At 35.8% G+C, this 25,868-nt stretch overlaps 1 protein-coding gene and 1 pseudogene across 1 annotated transcript in view; both read left to right on the top strand.

Annotated features, from left to right (window-relative positions):
• Positions 1-25,868, top strand: part of DCDC1 (doublecortin domain containing 1) — a 451,976-nt gene that overhangs the window by 35,264 nt on the left and 390,844 nt on the right. Inside the window, 1 exon segment of the mRNA XM_030829012.1 lies at positions 22,876-22,969. Within this exon segment, the coding sequence (XP_030684872.1) occupies positions 22,876-22,969 (94 nt within the window).
• LOC100600977 lies at positions 7,449-7,768 on the top strand (annotated as a pseudogene).

The raw sequence follows: 25,868 nt of genomic DNA, 5'->3' as shown, positions 1-25,868 counted from the left end.
CCAAGGGGAAATGACTGTATTTTAATTATAAGTAGAACATCAAAAGGAAATCCATTTATTTACTTTAGGAAGTAATTAAGAAGTTTGAAATCAGGGCCAAAATGATATATTTCTTTACTAAACTCTGGAATACCAGAACTATAGCACATCTCTTTGCAATTTTAATCTGATGATTTTAGAATTACTTGATATGGCTTCAGTAATCACACAGCATGTGCTTACTATAGGATATAGGCTAAACATACATATCCATGGGTTGAAAAAGGTATTAAGAAAAATTTGTGGGCATAAAATGCCAAATTAATGGGAAATGAAATATGACTGATATGGATACACAACTTTGAGATTAGCATCATGGTGGATAAGTTTTATTCTCTTCCAATTACATCTTGGATTCATTTTCAGATAATTGATGGCTGTGTGGATTATTTTATTATTCAAGATAGCATTTCCTTTATGAAAAATGTTTAATTTTTCCCAGTAGTTAATAATTATATCTTATTTGGTTTTTTGCTTGGTTTGCTACTATCACCAATAGCAGGAAATTACAGTGGTGAAGAAAATGATGAAAAGGATAATAAAATGAATGTAACAATAAAAAAAAATGCTGTCCTCTTGCTCCCATTTGAACTGGCTGTTTTCTATGATCTCTATCCTGGGATCTCTCTTCACTATCAACCTGGGAATTATCGTTCTCTCTGTCCTTTGTTGGATTACTTTTCCCTGCTTCCCTAGTTTTCCTGTATCTCCTCTACTCTACTGTGTGCATATTTCAGTGGCTTCTCAAAAAAGAGAACACGGATGGTGAATATTTTGAAACCTTGGGAAATATTTTTTTCTTTCAAATATTAAAAGTATTGCTCCATTGATTTTTGTTGCTAGTGTTGCTGTTGAGAAGCCTGATATCATACTGATTCATCGTCCTTTGTAGGTGACACAAAGGATGAAAACATTTAGAACCATCTCTTTATTGACAGTGTTCAAAATTTTTTTCAAGATGTGCTGGATATTCAGGATGTCTTTTCAGTTTGAAAAGTGTCATCCTTTTCTTTTGAGATGTTTTGTTGAACTGTATATATTTCTGACAATATCCTTTTACCGTAGTTTTTCTGTTATTATTTTATGGAACTCCTACTTTTATATGTCGGATCTTACGGACTGAACTTCTAATTTTCTTGTCTGGGAGATTTGCTTATCTTTACCTCCCAACCCAATGAATATTTTGCTTCTCCTTGTACAGTCTGTGTTTTCTCTGAGTACTTTGTTTGTTTGTTTGTTTGTTTTGTTTCGTGGGGTGGGGGCTTTGCTTTTGTTTTATTTGGTTTTGGTCTTTAATGTTACAGACTTACTTTAAATATGAGTTATTCCTCCATCAATATTTAAAAGTGAAGAACTAAAAAGTTGGTTGAAAAGTTGTGAGCATAGGTTTGTGTTACTGACAGATGGATTTCACTGGAGAGTGTTTTGACTAGGATTTTTCACTGGGGTTGGGTTCCTGATTATCAGTGTCTTTTCTCTGGAGTTAATCAGTTTCACCACATAAAGTCTGCCAATTTGAGCAATGTACTAGCCAAGTGGAGAAGGGGGCTAAGAGTTTCACTTTCAATGTGTAGATTTTCATTTAATTATCCTCTTTTCAGTAAGAGGTTTAGTTTCTCCAGAGAACAAATCTCGTGTCTACTCTTCCGATAGCAAAAGTATAGTTGCCTGACTGGTTGATGTAGGAAGGGTTCTGGATGTTTATCTGTTTTCTATATAGTCAACCTATTTTCAGCCCAACTTTTAGAGGTACCTGATGTCTCAAATTTATGAGCCTTTTTGGGGTACTGCAATACAAGTAAAATTTACTTTTACTAGTTTAAGTTTTGACTTTTCTGGTCTGCTAAATAATTTACCACTTAATTATCTTCCCACCTTTCTGGTTCTCTTTTTTGGAAAATATGTTAAGTGTCAATCTTTTAATATTGATAATGATTCCTAATTATTGATTTTTAGAGATAAAAATGAATAATTCTAATATTTTCTTCCTATCCCGATTGTTTTGCCCAATTTCTTGGGGTTTATGCAGTATAATTTGGCAAATATAGTGTTAGCTTACTTCAGTGAGAACAGAATACTTTTCCTCCGTTACCTGGAGGCGTCATATACTTACTGTAGGCAAAAGGCCCACAGTTTTTTTCAAAATGTGGTCCACAGAACACTTGCATCAGAATCGTCTGGACTTTCTGTTAAAAAATCAGACTCCTAGGCCCCACTTCAAGCCTATCGAGTTAAGAATTCTTGAGTGTCGGCCCTGGGAATCTGAATTTCAACAAATGTCTCCAAATGATTCCTAGCTACTCTAAAGTTTGAGAATTCTTATTCCAGTGTTCTAAAACTTCAAACTCACTAATTGATGGAAATCTTCATAGACTTCCTTTTTGCTTGTTCTCCTGTACTTCTCATGTAGTTTAAGAGAAAAAAATAACGTGTGAGACAGAATAAAAGAGGTTGGGGCAAATTAGATAACTAGTTGTTAGAATGAGTGCAGGGAGTTCAGAAATCAGGAAATAGAAAACATCTACAAGTTGGCAGAAAAAGAGTGGTTATGTGTAGCAAGTCTGCCTTAGGAAAAAAATACTCCCTTTATATTTCTATGTGAACGTATTTCATTGTAATTACTTTTTCCTGTTATTACTGAAAAAACATATAAGTATTGAGGGAATTACTCCTATATGGATGTCAAGGTATAAAAAAGCAATAGACTTTATCAGATGCCTTTAAGCCAGGAGAAATATATATTTCTATGATGTTTACCATTTATTAATAAAAAAACTTAATAAGCTTAAACAAAAAATTAAGAAAATTTTCAAGCTTAAGAAAGGCCCAATTCAGTTGAAGTAACACAATATAATGGTATGATTGCAGAATGTTCACACACAAATTAGTAACTATGGCAGCAGAGATTTTCCCAATAGTGTGGGTAAAATAATTTAGAGAGTATCTTAAGAGATTCAAAAAGGAGAACGTGGGGTAGCAAAATTTGATTAAGGATGCTCAACATGGATTCCGACAGAGGAGGTCATGCAAAATTAGTATGTTGGAACTTCTTTAAAGAGCTTTTTATGAAATATGAAGAAAAGTCCATTGATATTACTTATTATTGTTATTTAAAAATTAGGCTAGTTTTTTAAACCAGAGATTAATATCTGATTAAAAAAGAAGAGTTTTAAAAATATGGAATTTGATAATATGGTTTATTCTTAAGATTCTATGAATAGTCAGTTACCTTTTCATTATTTAATGTGGATTTCTATATACAATTGAGTTATTTTAGAATATTATAAGTAATTATTTATAGTCAGAATTTTTTTAAATGAAATTCTAAAAAAAGCAAAAAGAAAAAAGAATGTATTTAATGGAAATAAAAACAAATGAGAATTATCAGTCTAAAGATTCATTTTCTTTACTGATGGTAGTTAAGGATAGTCCTTAATATTATTTAGGAGCAGTTAAGACATTAACATGGCCGGGCACGGTGGCTTACGCCTATAACCCCAGCACCTTGGGAGGCCAAGGTGGGCGGATCACCTAAGGTCAGTAGTTCGAGACAAGCCTGGCCAACATGGTGAAACCCTGTCTCTACTAAAAATACAAAAATTAGCTGGGCATGGTGGAGGGCGCCTGTAATCCAAGCTACTTGGGAGGCTGAGGCAGGAGAATTGCTTGAACCTTAGAGGCAGAGGCTGCAGTAAGCCAAGATCACGCCACTGCACTCCAGACTGGGTGACACAGCAAGACTCCATTTAAAAAAAAAAGGACATAAACATGATATTAAATTTGAAAGTTAAAATGTATTTCTGTGTTTATTAAAATTACTTTATAGTTTTTATATGTACATTTTATATTTTAACATATTTTAATTGTTAGGAACATATAACAATAATGGTTACATTGAAGCATTTATTAGATTAGTGTCCATGCATACCTTATCATTAAAGATTCTTTGATGAACTTTATCCAGTTTCTGGACATTAGAATCACAAGATTTTATGAAGTCTTCTAGTCAAGCTACTCAAAAAACTGAAACTTAAACAAGCTAACTGCCATATCCAAAGTGGATCAAGTGAAATAGCTAGTACTATAACCCATTTTCTGATTTTTAAGAGCAATATTATTTATTATTCAAAACTTCTCTTAATATTCCTTTTTCTTAAATTTTAATTCCTAATGTGTCCTGTCTTAAAAATGATTTAACACAACCATTATTTCCTAGTTGGAGTAATTAGTATCAGACTGGCCATTCCATTCTATACAACTGAAAAACTGGACAAAATATGTGACAACAATTTTTAGGTATTAGACAACAGGAAGCATCAGCTGTAATGCCTAAGAGAAGGGGAAAAGTTGAAGTGAGTCCTAAAGTTCACTATGTCTTTGTACCTGGAGGCAATTTATGGATCGTAGTAGAGAGAGAGGGAGGGAGGGAAAGAGAGACAGAGAGAGAAGAGAGAATCTAAGAAAAGCACAGTGTTTCCCATAAACTGAAGAGAAAGACATCAAAGTTCTAGGTAGCTGAAATTTGCAGGGCAATACCATAAGAGGGAGCTATTTGTAGAATAGTTCTCAAATTTTGTGTAAGCATCCCCTCGTGTCTTTGGCGACTATTAAGTTGCTTATGCATAGGGTGAACTCCACAAGGCCTGACACAAACAACTGCCAGGAAAAGAACAGCTAATTAGGATGTAAAAGGGAAACAAGTATGGGAATATGTGCAGGGTAAGGAGACATTTGCATTTTGACCAGTTGGAGAGGAGAGGTCTTGTTGAACTTGTTAAACAAATTGATGAAGATTCCAGTAAAGGTAATTTATATCCATATCCAGAAGAAAAGTTGATCAGTAGAAACAGACCCCAAAATAGAGTTAACAGAAAAAGACATTTAAACAGCGATTATAAAACGTTCACATATTAAAAAATAACATGAATATAATGCGAAGAGAACTGGAAACTTAAAATAGAACCAATGGAACTTCTAGTTCTAAAAAATACAATATCTTAACTGCAAAAAAAAAAAAAAAAAAAAAAAACCTGGGTTTAACAGCAGGTTAGATATTAGAGGAGAAAAGATCCATGAACTTCAAGACAGGGCAATAAAGCTATCCAAACTGCAGTGTAGAGAAGCAGAAGGAAAAGGCTGAAAACAAGGACTGAGTGTCAGTAACTTGTGGGATGATATCAATGAGTCTAATAGATGTGTAATTGGAGCCCTAGAAAGACTGAGAAGGCTATGAATATTTGAAGTAATAATGGCCAGAATTTTTCCTGAGTTCATGGTTCATGGAAAACAACCCAGATATCTAAGAAGCTCAATGCACCTCTAGTAGAAAGATAACCGGATTACGGACATAAATCACATTGCTGTAAACAGTGATAAATAGAAAAGCTTAAAAGCAACCAGAGGGGAGGAAACACATTAATTACAGGGATACATATTTAAGAATAAAAGCTGACTTCTCTTTAGAAATAATGCAAGACAGAAGATAGCCGATATCTTTAAAGTGTGGAGAGAGATAATATGTTTAATGTGCTGAAAGAAAAAACTGGTTATCTTATTATTGTGTATTACAGTGAAAATATCTTTAAAAAATCTTTGAAATAAAAGCATTCTCAGGCATACAGAATATGAAGCACGTGTGTCCAGCAGACCTAAACTATGAGAAATATTAAAGGATATTTTTCACTGGAAGAAAATGATACCAGAAACAAATTTGGGTATGCACAAAGAAATTATTTTAAATGTACCTGGTACATTCACTTTTATAGACCCTTTGCTGCTTATTGAGCCATTCCCAGTACATTTAAAAGGATTAAAATTATGTTAAGTATGTTTCCTGGCTGCAAAAGAATTAAATTAGAAATAAATAACCAAATATATCAGGTCACTTACTCTCCAGCTGTGGAGAGTTGTTTAATGTAGACATTAAACTCCCTTTCATATATTTATCTTAATCGATTATATTTAATATTATATATATTATCCTTTAATAGACATTATATATATTATCTTTGATAGACATTAAACTCCCTTTCATATATACACCTATCCTATTAATCTTGTCCTTCTAGATATAGAACTCTAATATGGCATAAATTACCAAAACTGAGACAGAAGAAAATTTGTATCTCAAAATCTCTGTATGTATTAAATAAATCAAATTTATAATTAAAAACTTTTCAAAAAACAAAATTCCAAGATGAAATGATCTCATTGGTGAATTTTATCAACCTTTCATGAGAAAATAATATCAGTTGTACACAAACCTTTTAGAAAATAGAGAAAACAGGAAAACTTCCCCTCTCACATGATGAGACTAGCATTATAAAGACATTACTAGAAAAGAAAATTCATACCAATATCCTACTAATCATAGATGCAAAATTCCTTCATAAAGTATTAACAAATCAAATCCAACAATACATCATGATCAAGCGAGTTTTATCCTAGGAATGCAAAGTTGGTGTATTAGTCTGTTTTCATGCTGCTGATAAAGACATACCTGAGACTGGGCAATTTACAAACGGAAGAGGTTTACTGGACTTACAGTTCCACATGGCTGAGGAAGCCTCATAATCGTGGTGGAAGGCAAACGGCATGTCTCACATGGTGGTGGCAAGAGAGAGAACGAAAGCCAAGCGAAACAGTTTCCCCTTATCGAACCATCAGATCTTGTGAGACTTCTTCACAACCACAAGAACAGTATGGGCGAAACCGCCCCCGTGATTCAATTATCTCCCACTGTGTCCCTCCCACAAAACGGAATAATGGGAGTACAATTCAAGATGAGATATGGGTGGGGACACAGAGCCAAACCATATCAGTTGGTTTAACAACAGACAATGTAGTTGACCACCTTAAGAGAATGTGGAAAAGGCCATATGCTCATTTCAGTAGGTATTGGAGAGGAATTTGACAAAATTTAATATTCGCTTATTAAAAAAACAAAAAAAAATTTTCAGAGCAAAGTTGAAATAGAAGGGAATTTCTTCAATCTGGTCAATAATGTCTACTAAACACTGATTTAACTGCATACCTAATGATGAAAGACTGAACTGTTTTCCTCTAAGATCAGAATCAAGGGAAAGATATCCGCTCTTTTCATTTCAGCTTAACATGCTACCGGGGGCCCTATCCTGTGATAAGGCAAGAAAAAAGTAGTAAAAAGGGTATAAATTTGAAAGGAAGAAATAAAAACTATTTTATTTATAGACAATGTGATAAGAACATCAAATACCTTAAAGAATCTATATAAAAGCTAGTAGGACTAAGGAATACATTCAGCAAGTTTGCAGGATACAAGATCAGTGAAATTCTATATGCTAGTGACAATTAGAAAATGAAATTTAAGGAGAGTGGGACATCTAGCTTCAGAGCGGGAACCTTCGTTGTGATGAAAAAGGGAATTAAATATGGGTGATGTTGAGAAAGGCAAGAAGAGTTTTTGTTCAGAAGTGTGCCCAGTGCCACACCGTGGAAAAGGGAGGCAAGCACAAGACTGGGCCTAATCTCCATGGTCTCTTCAGGCAGAAGACAGGTCAGGCCCATTGTATTCACTTACACAGATGCCAATAAGAACAGAGGCATCACCTGGGGAGAGGATACACTGATGGAGTATTTGGAGAGTCCCAAGAAGTACATCCCTAGAATAAAAATGATCTTTGCCGGCATTAAGAAGAAGGCAGAAAGGGCAGACTTGTTAGCTTGTCTTAAAAAAGCTACTAATGAGTAATAATTTGCCACTGCTTTATTTATTACAAAACAGAAATGTCTCATGACTTTTTTATGTATACCATCCTTTAATAGATTTCATACGCCAGAATTCAGGTCATAAATGACTGACAGAATATTTTGTTGGGCAGTCCTGATTTAAAACTAAGACTAGCTTCTGATTAAATGAATATGTTCCGTTTTTGAATTTTAATAGTAATTCCAATTCAGTAAATGCTGTCACTGTTTACCCCTTCTAAAGCTATGATTAGACTTCGTTAATAATGTTCACCTTTTCACAAAGATGGTGAGTGCCATCTTAAAACTTACTGGTGATTGGTTTTATATTTAGATTATATAACTGGTTATGTGAATATATTTAAATACTGGAGAAATTCCTTCACTGTCTCAAAACCAAGCAAAATTCACCTGTGTTTTGTGTTCATTTGCCTCTTAAAGGCAAGGGTTGAAGATAAATAAGGTAGCAATGTCTACTTTACATTTTTGGCCCTAACTATGCCAATCTAATTAGAATTCCCTGTATTTAAAATGGTTCCTTTTACTTACTGAAAGGAATTTTAGTGTGGTTTGTGTGTAATATTAAAGGTTATTTAACACTTCTCACATTTTATAGATGATCTATAAGGTCATATGCTTTTAAAATAGTAGCAAGTTTTTTTTTATGTTTAAGTTGAATTTATTTTAGGCAGGCAAAATTGATTTAATGTTTGAAAAATAATTTTATGTAATTCCTATTACAGAATAAAAAATTATGGATAATCTTTTATTATTATTATTATTTTAATTTATTATACTTTAAGCTCTGGGATACATGTGCAGAACGTTCAGGTTTGTTACTTAGGTATACACGTGCCATGGTGGTTTGCTGCACCCATCAACTGGTCATCTACATTAGGTATTTCTCCTGATGTTATCCCTCCCCTAGCACCCCCACCCCCTGACAGGGTGTGGTGTGTGATGTTCCCCTCCCTGTGTCCATGTGTTCTCATTGTTCAGCTCTCACCTATGAGTGAGAACATGTGGTGTTTGGTTTTCTGTTCTTGTGTTAGTTTTCTGAGAATGATAGTTTCATCCATGTCCCTGCAAAGGACATGAACTCATCCTTTTTTATGGCTGCATAGTGTTCCGTGGTGTATATGTGCCACATTTTCTCTATCCAGTCTATCATTGCTGAGCATTTGGGTTGGCTTCAAGTCTTTGCCATTGTGAACAGTGCCACAATAAACATATGTGTGCATGTGTCTTATAAACTTCACTCTTGAATTCTTTACAATCTAAGTCAAACTAAGTAATAATTTAGGATTGTCTTTAAACAGCCATTCAGAAACATAAAACTGTAGAACTGCTGTGTATTTGTGATCGGGAATGGTGCTTTTGCCAACTTAAAAGGATTAAAATAGAGGAGATATACAAACAAAAAAATAAAAAAAGAAAATGAAATGTAAAAATCCAATACCACAACACTCAGACACATGAAATACTTAACCATTTAACACAATATGTGCAAGACTTATACAGTGAAAACAACAAATAATTGCTGAGAGAAATGAAAGAAGGCCCAAGAGATATACCATGTTCATGGACTGGAAACTTCAAAATTATTATGATGCCAATTTCCTGCAAATTGATCTATATAGTCAACACAATACTCACCAAAATTCAACCAGCCTTCTCTTTGAGGAAAGGGGCATAAATTGGCAAGATATTTCTAAAATATATGTGGGAATGCTAGAAATGCAAAGGAATTAGATAGCCAAATCAGTTTTAAACAAGAACAAATTTGGAGGATTTATACTACCTGATTTCTTTTAAAAAGTTGTATTTTAGTATTTATTTATTATTAATTATTGTTATTTATTTTTTAAATTGACAAATAAAAATTGTATATATTTATGGTATACTACATGATGATTTGAAATATGCCTACATTGTGGAATGGAGAAACCAAGCTGATTAACAGTTGAATTACTTTAGATACTTATCTTTTTTTGTCATAAAAATACATAAAATCTACTTTCTTAGCAATTTTCAAGTATATAATATACTGTTATTAACTATAGTCACCATGATATACAATCATTCTCTTGAACTTATGCCACCTGTCTGACTGAAATTTTGTGTACTTTAGCCAATATCTTCCCAGTCCTCCCACTCCCCCTGCAGTCTCCTGTAATCACCATTCTACTCTTTGCTTCTGTGAGTTTGACTTTTTTAGTTTTCATGTATAAGTGAAATCATGTGGTATTTGTGTTTCTGTGCCTGGCTTATTTCACTTAACATAATGCCCTCCAGGTTCATCCATGTTGTTGCAAATGACAAGAGTTTCTCCTTTTTAAAGGCGGAATACGGCCGGGCGCGGTGGCTCATGCTTGTAATCCCAGCGCTTTGGGAGGTCGAGGCGGGCAGATCACAAGGTCAGGAGATCGAGACCACGGTGAAACCCCGTCTCTACTAAAAAATACAAAAAATTAGCCGGGCGTGGTGGCGGGTGCCTGTAGTCCCAGCTACTTGGAGAGGCTGAGGCAGGAGAATGGCGTGAACCCGGGAGGTGGAGCTTGCAGTGAGCCGAGATCGCGCCACTGCTCTCCAGCCTGGGTGAGAGCGTGAGACTCCTTCTCAAAAAAAAAAAAAAAAAAAAAAAAGGCAGAATAGTATTCCATTTACACTATCTGTTTTCAACATCTATTATAAAGCTAAAATAATCAAAACAGGATGATATGGGAATAAGAATATACATAAAGAGCAAAGAAACAAAATGGAGAGTTCAGAAATAGACCCACACATACATGGGTAAATCATTCTTGATAGAGTGATTCACTGGGGGAAGACAGTGTTTTTGATAAATATTGCTGAAACAATTGGATATTTCTGTGTGATAAGAACTTACCTCACAACCATTCATGAAAATTGATTTAAATTGATTGCAGATCTTATTATAAAGAATAAAACTATACTAATTCTCAGAGAAAACGTGGGAGAAAATCTTTGCAACCTTGGGTAGGCAAATATTTCTTAGGACACAAAAAATACGAACAAAAAATGATTATACTTTATCTGAATCAAAAAACTTTTGCTCTTGTAAATACAGCATTATAAAAATGAAAAGACAAACCACAGAATGAGAGAAAATATCCAGAAAACACATATTTAACAAAAAACTTTGGTTCAGAATATATAAACATTTCTGAAACCTCAACAGTAAGAAAACAAACAACTCAATACAAAAATAGGTCAAAAGACGTGAATGAGACATTTTACTAAGAAGACATAGAAATCAACCATTAGCACATGAAAAGATGCTCAATATTATTAATCATCAAGGAAATGCAATTAAATCCATGGAGTTACCACTATACACACATTAGAATGACTAATATTTAAAAGACTGACAATACCAAGTGGGTGAAAATGTGGAGCAATGGCAAATCTTATATTTAGCTGATAAGAATGCAAAATGATACAGCCACTTGGCAAAACAGTTTGATACTTTCATATAAAGTTAAGCTTACACTTAAATACAATCTAGCAATCTCATTTTTAGATATATACCAAGATAAATAACATATGTCAACACAAAAACTTCTAAGTGAATGTTCATAGTTGTTTTATTTGCAATTAGCCAAACTACAGACAGTAAAAAAGTCAATATACCTGTGAATGGATAAAAGATTATGATATATTTATGTCAAGGAACAAGCATTGTGGCAAATGAATGAAACCAGGTACAAAATATTACATGCCATGAAATTGTAGAACAGATTAACTATTCTCTAGTGAAAAAAACCAGATTATTGGTGACTTAGGGCCAGGATTATTGAGTTGTAATTGGAAAAGAACATGAGGAATTTTGGAAGGTGGTGGGAATATTCTATATATTCACTGTGGTACTTACACACGGATATACATTGTTCTACCTGCATCAACTGCACCTACTTTTATAAAATAGGTACAGTTTATTTCATGTACATTATAAATCAATAGAGTAGATTTTAAAAACAAACAAAAATGATAATATGATTAGAATTGTAATCTGGTTCATTTAATTATTCTTAAGAAAATTTCCTCTGGTTATCTATTTCTCATTCACATTCTAAAAATAAAATACCAAAACACTACAGAACACAAATTCACGAGAAATAGTTGCCTTTTCAAATCATATTTATGTTCATTACTAGTGCAAGCAAATAACTAGATTTGGTGTGCATTCTTTCACTTACCTTTATGAGAATAAGACAAATAACAGGCCAGCATATTTAGCTCTAGGATTTTATTCAGAAAAGTACCTTTAAGGTACTTAATAAGATGGGTACAAATTTATCCCAATCTTCTGGCATTTTCTGGTTAACATAAGGATAATAATTTTGATTATAAGTCATTTTTGTAAAATGTTGGCCTGAGCAGAGACTTATGCCATGGCATTTTATTACATTTTAATTCTTTGAAAATTCATAAACTATTTGACAGCCTTTCAGTTAGCAAAAAAAAAAATTCTATAAAAACAGATTTCCTTTCTCAAAATAATCATAATAAATGGTAGTTCTCTTCTACTGAGCAAGTACAATTAATTGCCAAAGGTGAAGTATTTTTAGTAATCCAAATGATTAGTTTCACAATTATCCATTCATTTTCATAATTTTCAGCTTGATAAATTTCATCTAAAATTATTCTCTAGATTTTTAATTAAATGGTTTGCTTTTTAGGTTTATATAGTGAATACTGTTGTAATCTATTTGGTATACAATAATCACTGAATTAGCTGAATAGATTTTCATCATTTGAGGAACATGGGACAAAAAAAAGTATTTTTCTGTCAGGATGACTTTAGCTGCAAATAACAGATTCCTGATTCAAACAGACTTAAGCAAAAAGGAAGCAAGAAGTCCAGAGGTAGGGCAGCACCAAGCATAGTATGACAGAATTCCAGCTGTGATCTCTACAGTTTTCTGGAGTTTGTACTCTTTCATATGTTGGTAACAAGATGGCTGCACAGCCAGGTATAACTATACAGAGGCACAAAAGGACCATCTCTTCTCTATGAATGATTAAGCCTTTCCCAGAAGCCCCTGCTTATGTCTCATTGGCCAGAACTGGGTTATGTGTCTATCTTAAGCCATTCACTGACAAGGGGCGTGAGACTACAATAGGTAATTTAGACACATCAAGATAATTGTAGGCTGGGCACAGTGGCTCTTTGGGAGGCCGAGGAAGGCAGAACACCTGAGGTCAGGAGTTCAAGACCAGCCTGACCAACATGGAGAAACCCTGTCTACTAAAAATACAAAATTAGCTGGGTGTTGTGGTGCACACCTGTAATCCCAGCTATTCGGGAGGCTGAGGCAGGAGAATCTCTTGAACCTGGGAGGCGGAGGTTGCAGTGAGCCGAGATCAAGCCATTGCACTCCAGCCTAGGCAACAAGAGCGAAACTCTATCTCAAAAAAACAGAAAAACAAACAACAACAACAACAAAAAGATAATTGTAGTCTTCCTTGAGTCAAAAGGGAGAAGAGTGTATACCTAAACAAAATCAGTATAATAAGGATGAGAGTGGAGAATGGATATTGGATAGGCAGCCAACAGTATTACTACACACGTGAAGAGGTTTTCTTATTTTATTTCCTAGGACTTGCAAAAAGTCAGTGCTCTGGTACTAAAAAGAATTGGTTTATTTGAAAAAAATTCTTCTGGAATTATGCATACTTTATAGCATAATTTTATAAAAGCAGTCAGAATTTTTTCCTAGCTTAGAATCTTGATCAAAAGATATTTATACTAAAATGAGTTTAAATTAGAAATAATATATATTGACTCTTTTATTCATTAATTCAAAATATTTTTTGACTACTAATGTCTGCCAAGTACCTGGATATGGTGGTGAGGAAAACCAACCATGGCCTTGTTCTCATGGAACTTTTAGTCTAGTGGTGGACAAAGAGATTTGTAAAATAAAGCCGGGTGTGGTGGCTCACACCTGTAATCCCAGCACTTTGGGAGGCTTAAGCAGGCAGATCATGAGGTCAGGAGTTCAAGACCAGCCTGGCAAACATAGTGAAACCCTATCTCTACTAAAAATACAAAAATTAGCTTAGCATGGTGGCATGTGCCTGTAATCCCAGCTACTCAGGAGACTGAGGCAGGAGAATCACTTGAACCTGGGAGGCAGATGTTTCAGTGAGCAGAGACCGTGCCATTGCACTCCAGCCCGGCTGACAGAGTGAGACTCTGTCTCAAAAAAAAAAAAAAAAAAAGACATTTGTGAAATGGTCATATCATTAAATGTGGAGTAGGTGGCATAAGGAAGGCTTCTTTCCTTTCCTGTGAGGCTACTCTCCCCTTTCGTATGCTGACCTTTCGATTCCTGGAATACATCCTGCTTGCTCTGCCATGGAGCCTTTTCATATGCTGTGTTCTCTGAAATAGTTCTCCACTCTCAATATCCTCCACTTGTTTCCAGATAAATCCAGTTTATCTCTTCTCAGAAGGCTTCCTTATGCCACCTACTCCACATTTAATGATATGATCATTTTATAAATGTCTTTGTCCACCACTAGACTAAAAGCTCCATGAGAACAAGAACCTGGCTGGTTTTGCTCACTGCCATATCCAGGCACTTGGAAGATAGTAGTAGTCAATAATATTTTGAATTAATGAATAAAAGAAACATATCAGTTTGGGAGTTGTCAGTATGTAAATGGAAGATGAAATGTTGGGGTACCATTTAGATTGCCTTAAGAGAGAGGCAGAAAGAAGAGAAGGCTAGGACTTATCTTGATAAACCCCAGTGAATGAAAATGCATGATCCTATGAAGGAGACAAGAAAGCAGGAGAAAAAATAGTGGATTCTTGTATCTCAGGATTTGTTCATGCTTGATATGGTTTGGTTGTGTCCCCACCCAAATCTCATCTTTAATTCCCACATGTTGTGGGAGGGACCTCGGTGGGAGGTAATTGAGTCATAGGGGTGGGTCTTTCACATGCTGTTCTCATGATAGTTAGTCTCATGCGATCTGATGGTTTTATAAGGAGGAGTTTCCCGGCACAAGCTCTCTCTCTGCCTGCTGCCATCCATGTAAGACATGACTTGCTCCAATTTGCCTTCTACCATGAGTGTGAGGCCTCCCCAGCCATGTGGAACTGTAAGTCCACTAAACCTCTTTCTTTTATAAATTACCCATTCCTGGGTTTGTCTTTCTCAGCAGCATGAAAATGGACTAATACAGTAAATTGGTACTAAGAGTGGGGTGCTTCTGTAGCTACCTGAAAATGTGGAAGCGACTTTCAAACTGAGTAACAGTTAGGGGTTGGAACAGTTGGGAAAGCTCAAAGAGGATAGGACAAAATTGGAAAGTTTGGAGCTCCCTAGAGACTTGTTGAATAGCTTTGACCAAAATGCTGATACTGATATGGACAATGAAGTCCAGGCTGAGGTGGTCTCAAATGGAGATAAGGAACTTGTTGGGAACTGGAGCAAAGGTGACTTGTTATATTTTAGCAAAGAGACTTGTGGTATGTTGCCCCTGCCCTAGAGATTTGTGGAACTTTGAACTTGAGAGAGATGATTTAGGGTATCTGGTGGAAGAAATTGCTAAGCAGCAAAGCATTCAAGATGTGACTTGGATACCGTTAAAGGCATTCAGTTTTATAAAGGAAGCAGAGCATAAAAGTTTGGAAAATTTGCAGCCTAACAATTCAATAGAAAATAAAATCTCATTTTCTGAGGAGAAATTCAAGCCGGCTGCAGAAATTTGTATAAATAATGAGGAGCTGAATGTTAATCCCCAAGACAATGGGGAAAATGTCTCCAGGGCATGTCAGAGGTCTTCACAGCAATGCCTCCCATCACAAGCCTGGAGGCCTAGGAGGGAAAAATGGTTTCGTGGGCCGGGCCCAGGGTCCCCTACTGCACTGCAGTCTAGGGACTTGGTGCCCTGCATCCCAGCTGCTCCAGCCGTAGTTGAAAGGGGCTAACATAGAGTTCAGGCCATGGCTTTGGAGGGTGCAAGCCCCAAGCATTGGCAGCTTGTGAGTCCCTACACAGAGTTCCTACTGGGGCACTGCCTAGTGGACCTGTGAGAAGAGGGCCACCATCCTCTAGACCTCAGAATGGTAGATCGACTGACAACTTGCACCTTGCATCTGGAAATGCTTCAGACATTCAACACCAGCCCATGAAAGCAGCCAGGAGGGAGGCTGTGCCCTGCAAAGCCACAGGAGTAGAACTGCCCAAGACCATGGGAACCCACTTCTTGCATCAGCGTGACCTATATGTGAGACATGGAGTCAAAGGAGATCATTTTGGAGCTTTAAGATTTGACCACCCTGTTGGATTTTAGACTTGCATGGGGCCTGTAGCCTATTTGTTTTGGCCAATTTCTCCCATTTGGAACACCTGTATTTATCCAATGCCTGTACCCCCATTTTATCTAGAAATTAATTAACTTGCTTTTTATTTTAATTTACTGGCTCACAGGTGGAAGGGACTTTCTTTGTCTCAGATGAAACTTTGGACTGTGGACTTTTGAGTTAATGCTAAAATGAATTAAGACTTTGAGGGAGGGACTGTTGGGAAGGCATGATTGGTTTCAAAATGTGAGGACATGAGATTTGGGAAGGGCCGTGAGATTTGGGAGGGGTGCATGAGATTTGAGAGGTGAAATGATATGGTTTGGCTATGTCCCCACCCAAATCTCATATTGAATTTCCATATGTTGTGGGAGGGACCTGGTGGGAGGTAATTGAGTCATGGCGGCAGGTCTTTCCTGTGCTGTTCTTGTGATAGTGAAAGCGTCTTATCAGGTCTGGTGTTTTTTTTTTTTTTTTTTTTTTTTTTTTTTTTTTTTTTTTTTTTTTTTTTTTGAGATGGAGTCTCACCCTGTCAACTGGGCTGGAGTGCAATGGCATGATCTCAGCTCACTGCAGCCTCCACCTGCTGGGTTCAAGTGATTCTCCTGTCTCAGCCTCCTGAGTAGCTGGGATTACAGGTGCCCGCCACCACACCCAGCTAATTTTTGTATTTTTAGTAGAGACGGGGAATCAACCATGTTGGCCAGGCTGGTCTCGAACTCCTGACCTCGTGATCTGCCCACCTTGGCCTCCCAAAGTGCTGGGATTACAGGCATGAGGTACCATGCCTGGCCTGAGGTCTGATGGTTTTATAAGGAGAAGTTTCCCTGCAGAATCTCTCTCTCTGCCTGCTGCCATCCATGTAAGATGTGACTTGCTCCTCCTTGCCTGCCACAATTATTGTGAGGCCTCCCCAGGCATGTGGAACTCTGAGTCTGCTAAACCTCTTTCTTTTGTAAATTGCCCAGTCTCGGGTATGTCTTTATCAGCAGCATGATAATGGACTAATACAATGCTCAAAACAAGTAAGAATTTTAAAATGTCCTTTGTATTTGTCAATATAGTAGTAATTGGTAATCATTGTGAGAATTATTTCAGTAAATTGATGGCAAAAAAGCCAAACTGGAACAGGCTGAGAATGAATGGGAAGAAAGGAAAAGAAACAGAGAGCATGGACAAATCTAAGACATTTAGCTGTAAAGTTGAGGAGTAGCTAGAGGGAGATATCAGGTAGGTATGGGGGGATTTAATTTTCAAGATAGAAAAGACTTATGTTTCAATATCAGTGGTAACAGTTTAGTTGAGAAGCAGTAGATGAATATACATGAGAGAGAAAAAATGATGGATAATATAAACTGCTTTAAAAGCTGAGAGCATACATAATTGAAAGCATAAGTGGAATATTGGCCTTAGATAGGAGCAGGAACTCTTGTAATATAACTAGAAGGAAAAAGAGTGGATGGCTGTAGAAATAAGTAGGCTTGTAGCTTTGATAGCAGTAAGATGAGGCTTCAGATTTCTCTCTGACATAGGAGATCATGTCATCTGCTGAAAATGAAGAGGTAGTTAGGGAAGGAAAGGCTAGGTGGAGGTAAGCAGATTAGAGATGGTTGGAAATACTCTGTGGAAAGTGGGAGAGAAATTTGACCAAAGAAATGAAATAGAAGTGGCTGGGCAGTACTGAGGGACCATGGAAGTTGGTGATCATGAATGATAGTAATGTTGATATGTTCAGTTGTGTGACTTTGTCCAGCAGCACCAGGCCTCTCAGTGTGCACACAGAGTGGAAAGTGAAGGTCGCCCAGAGTTAGGATTTTGCAAGCTGTGTGTGGTAAAAGTTATCTAAGAATGAGGAAGAATGACTAGAGTTAGAGAAGATGATATGCTTGAACATCAAGATCCTGGGTGTTGGGGACAGCACTTGTTTGTTTTTGTTCAATAAGAGGGTTGGGGAGAAATTATCTTGAAATAGCATTGTAACACCACTTTCCAAACTTGAGGTTGTGTGATAGGAGAGAATAAATTCTCACCACTTGAGAGGGCTTTGAAGAAGTTAGTGACCTCAGGGGAAAGCCTAGTTTCTTTTAAAAGAGGTTGTGGGTCTAATCAAATTTGTTGATCAGGGGAGACGTTTTCAGAGTACACAATGGAAGAGTTTTAGAAATGAATAAAGGAGTTCAGGCTAATTTATACAGAACAGGAAAATATAGAGCTTCATGTGAATGTTGATGCAAAACTTTTTCCATAAAAGGCAAACAAAATAATTTTGGTTTTGCAAGCCATAAGGTCTCTGTAGCAACTATCCCAGCCTTGCTGTTACAGCATGAAAGCAGCCATAGAAAATATGTAAATGATCAAGTGTGGCTGTTTTACAAGAAAACTTTATGTACAGTACTTAAATTTGAATTTCATGTTTAAATCTATCACAAAGTGTGATTCATCTTTTGATTTCTGTTTTAGGAATTAAAAATGTACAAGCCATTCTTAGCCTATAGGCCACACAGAAACAGGCTATGGACTGGAATTGGCCTTTGGACTGTAGTTTGCTAACTCCTACAGTAGAGAATCTTTGAGGAGAGTGTGTTGGGGAAGTGTAAGTTGGGGCTTATGCTTCCAGGCATTAACTCATAAAACCATATTAAAAGGTTTTAAGGTTCTCTGTCTTTGAGGAGAAGTGACATTTTTGGGTCTGATGGCTTATTAACTTGGTTCATATGACCTACGGTGATGTTGGTCTAAGTGTACTCTCTCACCTGAACTGAAGTAGTGGCAACCCAGAGGTTCTGACCATTCCAGGAGCTGCAAACTCTGTACTAGATATGTCTGGAGGTGGAGATGACTCCCAGATCTGTAAACAAGTAGATTAAACTGAAAACATTGTGGAATATTTTTTCCCAGGTGGTTTTCAAGAAGATTCTGGTTTTACAGTATGATGATTTAAAATTTTAGTATCAGAAGAGTTTCTAAAACTTAAGCTGTATGGAATTAACAGGCCAGGTGCAGTGGTTCATGCCTGTAATCCCAGCACTTAGGGAGGCTGAGGCAGGAGGATCAGTTGAGGCCAGGGGGCTTGAGATCAGCCTGGGCAACATAGCTAGGCCTCATCTCTACAAAAATTAAAAAATTAGCTGGGTGTCATGTGGTACACCTGTTGTCTCACCTGCTTGGAAGGCTGAAGACCTGGTAGGATTGCCTGAGCCTGGGAAGTTGAGGATGCAATGAGCTGTGATCATGCTACTGCACTCCAGCCTGGGTGACAGAGCAAGACTCTGTCTCAAAAAAAAAAAAAAAGGAATTAACAAAATGTGAATTTGTAAAAGTAATATTTTAGCAAGCTTAACAGGTACAGATTAGTGGAAATGCTATTTTAATTAACCTTAATATTACAGCAAGATGACACCATAATGTACTTTTCAATTGTAAATTATAAGAATGACCTTACAAGTAGAAGCTTCATTTCAGGGCTTTTGACAGAAACTTATAGTGATACTAATTCATACCACTGATAATTTACTCTGAGGAAATGATTACTGAAGGCTGGCATTGCTTAAACACTGCAAAGATTTTTAATTCTTCAAGTAGGACGGAATGACAGTGTTGCTCATGCATTATTAAATGTTAGTGTTTGATTTTCTAATGCCAGTTTTAAAATTCATTTAACTCTTAAAACTTGCACAAAGGTTTGGTTTGCACAGACATTTTTACTGATGTTTTAGCTCAATGAAAAGGGGAATCTTTGAGTTAGAAAGTGTTGTAACCAGTCAGAATGTCTATTATGAAAAAGTCAAGAAAACAACAGATAGTGGCAAGGCTGTGGAGAAAAGGAATGCTTATACACTGTTGGTGAGAATGTAAATTAGTTCAGTTACTGTGGAAAGCAGTAAGGAGTTTTCTCAAAGAACTCAGAACTACTATTTGACCCAGCAATCCCATTACTGGTTATATATATCCAAAAGAAAAATCATTCTGCCAAAATGATGCATGTACTCGTATGTTCATCACAGCACTGTTCTGAATAGCAAAGATATGGAATCAAGCTAGGTGCCCATCAGCAGTGGATTGGATAAAGAAAATGTGGTACATATGCACCATGGAATACTATGCAGCCATAAAAAGGAATGAAAGTATGTCCTTTGCAGCAACATGGATGCAGCTGGACGCCCATTATCCTAAGCAAATTCATGCAGGAACAGAAAACCAAATACCACATGTTCTCACTTATAAGTGGGATCTAAACATTGGGTACTCATGGACATAAAGATGGCAACAGCAGACACTGTGAACTCCTACGGGGGAGGGAAGGAGGGACTGATTTTTTTAAGATGCAAAGGCAGCAATATTTAAAATAATTTTTTTAAATTACTGAAATTTTGGTTGAAATTTCAAGTAGATGATAGTTTTACTTAGTTTAATTGGTAAATTGTAGCTTTAGAGGATACTTAGATATTTGAACCTTCACTCATAACTAGGAAATATAAATTGTACCGAAGGACATCATTATACTTTTAAATACAGCAATAACTTCATAATATTAAGAAATTGAGAACTGAACATGAGGACTGGAAAGATAAGTAATGTGGGGTTGTAAAGAGGAGATTATGTCTTGCTTACGGTCTATGTGACCAACCGTAGATGCTTAATAGTATTCAGACATGACTGGCTAAGGAGCAATTTGTACTGAATTATCTCCCTTGAGTATTTTTGTCAATGAGAGTGGTGGTGAAAGTGATCCATTTTACTTTCACTCCAGTGACAGGAGAATTTTGCCAGTCAGACACCAACTGTGTTAATTAGAGTATTAAAATAAAAACAAGCATGGATCCCATGCCAATGTCAGTCAATATGTTCCACTCTTCTTTTTGTTTCAAGCCACAGACATACTCCAGTTTCTTTTCCTGATACTTTTTTCTTATATTTTGAACATTTTTTTCCCAGCATCTTTAGTAAAAGTTTCAGTCCATGGGATAGGGGTCCTAGATGAACTTGTGGGCAGTAGTCACTGAAGAAATTGACTCACAAGAGTAAAAAAGAAGGCAGGAAGAATAACCAGGGTTATTTAGAGAATCACCAGGGTTGTTACATTCTTTGCAAGTACTTTTTTATTTAACTAGGTAAAGCATTGATGTTGCGAATGATCTTTTCCTCATAAATTAGAAAGCTCAAGAATATTCCTGGCTGGGCGTGATGGCTCACGCCTCTAATCCTAGCAATTTGGGAGGCCGAGGCAGGTGGATCACTTGAGGTTGGGAGTTCAAGAGCAGCCTGATCAACATGGAGAAACCCCGTCTCTACTAAAAATACAAAAAATTAGCTGGGTTTGATGGCACATGCCTGTAATCCCAGCTACCCGGGAGGCTGAGGCAGGAGAATCACTTGAACCTGGGAGATGGAGGTTGCGATGAGCTGAGATCGTACCACTGCACTCAAGCCTGGGCGACCATAGTGACACTCCATCTCAAAAAAAAAAAAAAGAATATTCCTATAACATTATTCCTAATAATGAGCGGGTATGCATTCTTGATTGTGAGAAAAACAGCAGCAATACATTGCTCTGAATTGCTCAATGCTCTGAATTGCAGCTAGTGTGCAAGAAACATGCAACCCTTTGAATGGTCATGGGAGCATGTGGTCCATGGGGACATGATTAGTTATGTATAGGAGTAGAGTAGAATAAAGGCTGAGAACCTCTGGTACATACAGCCCAAGAAAGACCAATTTGTCGACTTAATTTGTCAGTTAAATATTTGCCTTTAAAATTCAACCTGTCTTTTGATAGAGCAACTATATAAACCAAATCAGTCACAATGTTTGAAAGCTGTTCTACAGGCTGAAAGTACAACTTTGCCTCTATATAAACACTAAGCTATTGAAATACATACATTGTCACAAAGCTAATGAATTGGTTAAGCTAGGACTAAATTATGGGCTCCAATAATAAAGTAGGGACAGAAGTGGGCAAAAAGAGACAGGTAGTATCGTCAACTGAAAGATGGTTTCAGCAGTTGAAAGATGTTCTGTTTACTATAATCATATTAATGTAATTCACATTGTCCTTCAGTAGTAGTTCTTGGTTATGGGAAAGTAATATTATAGCTGGGAATAGTAAAAAATGGATGGCAGAGCACTTTCAATTTCAAACAAAGGGCTACATGTAAAATAACAAGAACAGGTCATGATATTGTAATATTAAAAGAGACTGCATATTAGAAACCATTAAAGGTAAAGACCTTGAGACTCATATTCATGGAAAACCTGAAATGTGATTTATTAAGTTCAGTTTTTAGTACCCAAACAACATAAATTATCAAGGTGAACTGTGATCAGACTATTTTTATTATTTATTTTAGGACATTTGGAAAACATTTAAAAGCTAAGGAAAGCAGGTACTTAAAATCTAATTTAAAAGGTAATATCCTCTCATTGTGAAATAAATGGAACATACAGAAAGTTGCAAGAATGTGATAAAAATCCCTTGGAGTTCTAAAGGTCTACCATTTATTAAATAATAGATAACCAGTATTTAATATTTGTGGCATCTTCTTTCTTTTTTACTAATACTTATGTGTTTTTTTACACACACACAAGTACAATTAGGATGTAACAATTTTAACTGCTTTTGAATTTCATATATTAGAACATTTTATAAATCATTAAATTTTATTTTACAATATAATTTTTAATAGCTGTGTAGTAGAGAAAAGAGTTTAAATGTGTATTCAATATAACCAGAGTTTACTAAATTATTTATAATTTTTTTTCCTGCACAGGTTTTAGATACTTGCACAATAAGAATGAATCTAAATTTACCAGCCAGATATTTTTATGATTTGTATGGCAGAAAAATTGAAGATATTTCAAAAGGTAAGTGGCAAAGATTTTGTAACCCATTTGATAATATTTTGAAAGACATATTTTGTTTTTACTTTAAACATTTAAAAGAAAAACATATAATAAAACATAGTTTAATTATAACATGGATAAATATTCTTATACAAAGGAAAATCATGAAAGCACATTAAGATTTTAGGAATCTTTTATTTCAACACAAGTTTGGAGTTTTTAAAAAATTGATGGGTATTTTAACCTTAGTAAACCATAATTAAATAAAAGTAATTAATACATTTTTATGATGTAACAGCCAATTTATATAGGATACAGCTTTCCAAAAACAAAAATGAGAAATTGCATTACTGTGTAATTAGAAAGATGTTTTAAAACTGTTTTGGTCAACTTCTAGAGCTTATTCAAAAGTTATGAAATGTAACAAATATACCAAACTAAATGTAGTTCAGTTTGGAACCACTAGGAAGAACTCCAATAATCCATTACTCTCTTCTAAGTGTGTATATCAGCAGTATGCTGATAAATGTTATCAACTGGCTCTGAAAAAAAAAAAGGCCCTAATTTGTAGCATTTAGCAACTTCATGGTATAGGTGCTCGTACCATGGCCAATCTCAAGCTACCACTGAATGCAGAGTTCAGAGGGAAGGGTTTTAACTCACTGAATAAAGTATTTGGAGAAGAGATGAGAACAATTGGTTTTTGCAGACTGGTACAAGTTGGCTCTGGCACATCATTGTCCCTCAAAGTATATATCCCTTGTCACAGAATTGACAGATTAGGAATTAATTTGACAATAGAGAAATTCACTCACTAGGTTCTTGCATTATCAACTCTACTACTAGGTAGTACTTATTCTGGACCAGGTGCTATTCTAAGCTTATCACAAATATTAACTCATTTAGTTCTCAGAGAAACTGTAATTCCTATTTATTGCAGTAACTGAGGTACAGAGAAGTTAGGTAATTTGCTCGACATCACACAACTAGCAAGTGGTGGAGTTGGGATGCAAACCTTGGCAGGCTGGCTCCAGTAGCAGCGCTTTTAACCATTGTGCTCTGTTCTCTCTCTCTCTTTCTGCCTCCCTCTCTCTTTCCACTTTACTGTCTCGTGTATGTCAGAACTCCATTTGTTTTCCTAGTACTTTCCATACAGGATGTAATTATTGTATTGCTTTGTTACTTTTTTGTATGTATGCACCCTTCCTACCAGACTACAGGCTTCCTGGGAACAGGCACTCAATAAATAGTACTTGGATTTTTGAATGAATCTTATATTACTCTCCCACATGATCTGTTTCTACCACAATGTAACATAAAAGAGGGCAAGAACAGACACTTTCTTTGTTGTAATACCAGTAATAAGCACAGTGCCTGGGACATAGCTGACACTCATAAATGTGGCATGAATGAATTAAACTATCTACTCTTGGACATTTAGTTGGTTCCACTGTTACACTATTAAAAGCAGCTCATCTTCAGGCAAGAAAAAAAGTTATGAAATGTGCTTTAAAGTAATTTCATTGTCTTTGTCAAAAGAGATTAGATATCCATCTAATATCTCTAGAGGTACTGTTTTGTTTTGCTAGCCTCTGGAGAGAAATTCCACATTTGTGAGTTTAAATGTGTTATTGAAATGGTCCTATAACTTCATCCAAACTTTAACTCCATGCTTGAGGAGGGCCAAGATATTAAATAACATGCCTTTAACTGCAAGGGTAGTGATTCAGACAACTGAGGTGATTTTGGGATGTGGCTACAGCAGATACTTCCATTTGTTTCCCATTTTCTCACTTGTACTATATAAAAGCAGACTCTTTTCTTGATTTATCATCCTTAATTAATACTTACTGAATGATAATTATGATAGTTTGATACTTATTGTTTCTAACTCAAATTTTTTGGCCAAGGATTACATATGTGTGTATTCAGAAAGTAAATTTGTTTTTCTTGGCCTTTTAAAAAACGTTTTTATTGGATATCATAACTGTTTTTCATTTTATTACATGTTTTTATCCGAAGATTTCAAATCTCCTGTAGATACCTACCCATTATCTGGAAGGATTAGGTAAGGTTATTTACCTGCCAAACATGTAACACAAAGAATCCTTCCTTTTGTTCTTTGGGGTTAATAAGAGTATCATTATTAAAGTTGATTTCTTTCTTTCTTGCATTTTTGTCTCCTCTTCCATTACTCTGGCTAAGATTTTCTTTATGATCAACAATATTTTGAAATTGCTCTTAAACTTGCATTAATAAAAATAAACAACATATTTTCTTAATACCCTATCTAGACTTGAATTATTTCCAGTTCACCTGGAATTAAAACATCAGATTTGAATAAACTGCTAGAATTGAAACTATAAGGGATCTTCGTTAAGATGAAATATTTATATTTAGAAAGTTTATTTCTCTCCTCCCAAATATGGTATAACAGAATTACTTATCAAAACAGAAAAGCACTGACTCTGAGACTTGATACTTCATGGATGCCAGAGGCATTTGGATTCATGCCTCGTGCTTCACATATCCCAGAAGTGTGCTATTATCACATTTTAATGCATGCCTTGCCCTCTGTTTTTGCATCCTTATAAAAGCTTATGCCAGCTGAAATTAGCCTGTGCAACCACTAACATGTGGAAGCATTACAAGTTCACTGGACTTAAAATATTTAAAGAAGCTAATCCTGTTGGAGGAACTTCCAGTCTGTAGCACCCTAGTCACTTAACATTAGGTTTTTGAACTTCTTTTTTCTTTGTTTCTATGATGTTGTGCATCAAATGACTGAGGTCCCTAAACTTTTGTGTTAGATGGTTTTCTGAACTTCAGCTTGGGAAAGGTCAAGTTTTATGTGAAAGTTATCTTTTAATTTAAACAAATAAATGCTGATACTCTTTTGATTTGATGTATGACCCTTTTT

The sequence above is a fragment of the Nomascus leucogenys genome, chromosome 15 (assembly GCF_006542625.1).
Source record: "Nomascus leucogenys isolate Asia chromosome 15, Asia_NLE_v1, whole genome shotgun sequence".
Taxonomy (NCBI): Eukaryota; Metazoa; Chordata; class Mammalia; order Primates; family Hylobatidae; genus Nomascus; species Nomascus leucogenys.
The sequence above is the reverse complement of the archived record's forward strand: the minus strand, read 5'-3'. Positions and strand labels throughout refer to the sequence as shown.